Source organism: Haliotis rufescens, unplaced genomic scaffold (genome assembly GCF_023055435.1).
Source record: "Haliotis rufescens isolate VD_foot unplaced genomic scaffold, xgHalRufe1.0.p SCAF_25, whole genome shotgun sequence".
Classification (NCBI taxonomy): domain Eukaryota; kingdom Metazoa; phylum Mollusca; class Gastropoda; order Lepetellida; family Haliotidae; genus Haliotis; species Haliotis rufescens.
Window position 1 is genome coordinate 3,841,580 of NW_025963946.1, and position 1,742 is coordinate 3,843,321.

The window sequence follows — 1,742 nt, forward strand, 5'->3', positions numbered from 1 at the left end:
AAATTGTGATAAGACGAGTCTAACATGGCGAAGTGCATCAAATCACGTGAGCACCTTGATTAAAAACATGAATAGATTAGAAAATATCTGTTGACAACGAGTTAGCGGTGCACATGTTTTGCAAATGCTGCAGTCGACCGAAATCTGCAATATTGACACTTTACGAACAGGATTTCGATTTCGGTGCGCGATTTTGATAGGACTATGCATAGACTCGTTAGTCCAGCCAAAATGAATCTACATAATACCAGCCTAGTTCGGCAAGGGTAGAAACTGGACTTTTATAGTCAGTTAACTCACTTGCCTTGGGAAGATGTAGTTAGTCCAGCCAAAACGTAACTCCATAATACAAGCCTAGTTCGGCAAGGGTGGACACTTGACTTTTATAGTCAGTTAACTCTCTTGCCTCGGGAAGATGGACATCATGAAACATCTGTATAAACTTATTGGGCAGTATTCTGATGAACGAGTTGACGCTGCTTCGAGGCATGGTGCTTATCAAAAGTAGTTCCTGACTTCGCTTGGGTACCGCAATTGTGAATTTATCAGATCGTGATAACCTATTCGCACTGGACTATGCTATCGATAGGATAAACTAGTTAGGTAAACTAGTGCGCACTCAGGCAATATTCCAGCTATATGACGGCGGTCTGTAAATAATGGAGTCTTGATCAGACAATCCAGTGATTGACATCATCAATGACATCATGAGCATTGATCCACGTAATTGGGATACGATGACATGTAATAACCTCGTCAGCGAGCCTGACCTCCCGATCCTGTTACTCGCCTCTTACACAGGAGTCTGTATCTAAAAATAGACGCCCTCATGCATATTCATGACCATCTCCACACGCGAGCCCGAAGGCTTCGGGCTCGCATGTGGAGATGGTCATGAATATGCATGAGGGTGTCTATTTTTAGATACGGACTCCTGTGCCTCTTACGACAAGCAAGGGTAGCTGAAGACTTATTCTACCCCGAATCATCACGGGGATTTAATGTATGAAGTTTAAATCATAGAGTCTCAATGTCAGATTTAAATATATTTTTTTGTGTTATGTTTGGGAGTAATTACTCACTATCGAGGCGAGTCTCCATAATCCTTCAGCATTTTGTAAACAACACAAATAGGATGATCCCGTCACGTGACGCACGTAAAGCCCGTGCAGGTTAGACTTGTAAGTGCCCGGCTGAACACCCAGTGACCCGCAGTCCGTGCAAACCGTGCCCTCATCGTGCAACACCGACACAAGAGCCTCAGCTCGCGGACCGTCATTCCTTCGCGTCCAACAGCTCTCCAGAGGTACAGAGCGCTTATGATATTGACCCCGAGTGACACTAAGAGTACAGCTACACCGAAGTACAGCTTCGCCCTATGTGAGTCTCCCGTCGCAGCGTCCTGCAGTAGCGTCCCTTTGGTGTGGGCGGTGTTCCACTTTACTGGTTCCGGAGCTTTCCAACATACCAGATGCATCATCACACAGCTTGTATTTTGCCTTGCGAGGTTCAGTGTGCACGGTCAGGACCGCCATTTTAATCGTTGGACGCTATCTTCTTCCTGGTAAGCGACGCTTTCGTGGAAATGTAGGTGACAGGTCAACCAAGCTTGCTGATTGAGCTGACATGAACGGCGTGTTAAAAGGCGACAGGCGCTCTCGCACATTGTGCTTTGGGTACAATCCGATTGCCAAGCTCTCAGTCCAAAGTTTGGCCTGAGTGCTTGGCAATCGGATTGTTTA

The 1,742-nt window shown here is 46.0% G+C and overlaps 1 protein-coding gene across 1 annotated transcript in view; it reads right to left on the minus strand.

The window, feature by feature from the left end:
* The window catches only part of LOC125371625 (tumor necrosis factor ligand superfamily member 6-like), a 2,130-nt gene extending 595 nt beyond the window's left edge, over window positions 1-1,535 (minus strand). The window contains exon 1 of the mRNA XM_048402184.1: window positions 1,469-1,535. Within this exon, the coding sequence (XP_048258141.1) occupies window positions 1,469-1,535 (67 nt within the window). The remainder of the gene's footprint in view (window positions 1-1,468) is intronic.
* Window positions 1,536-1,742: the final 207 nt, after the last annotated feature.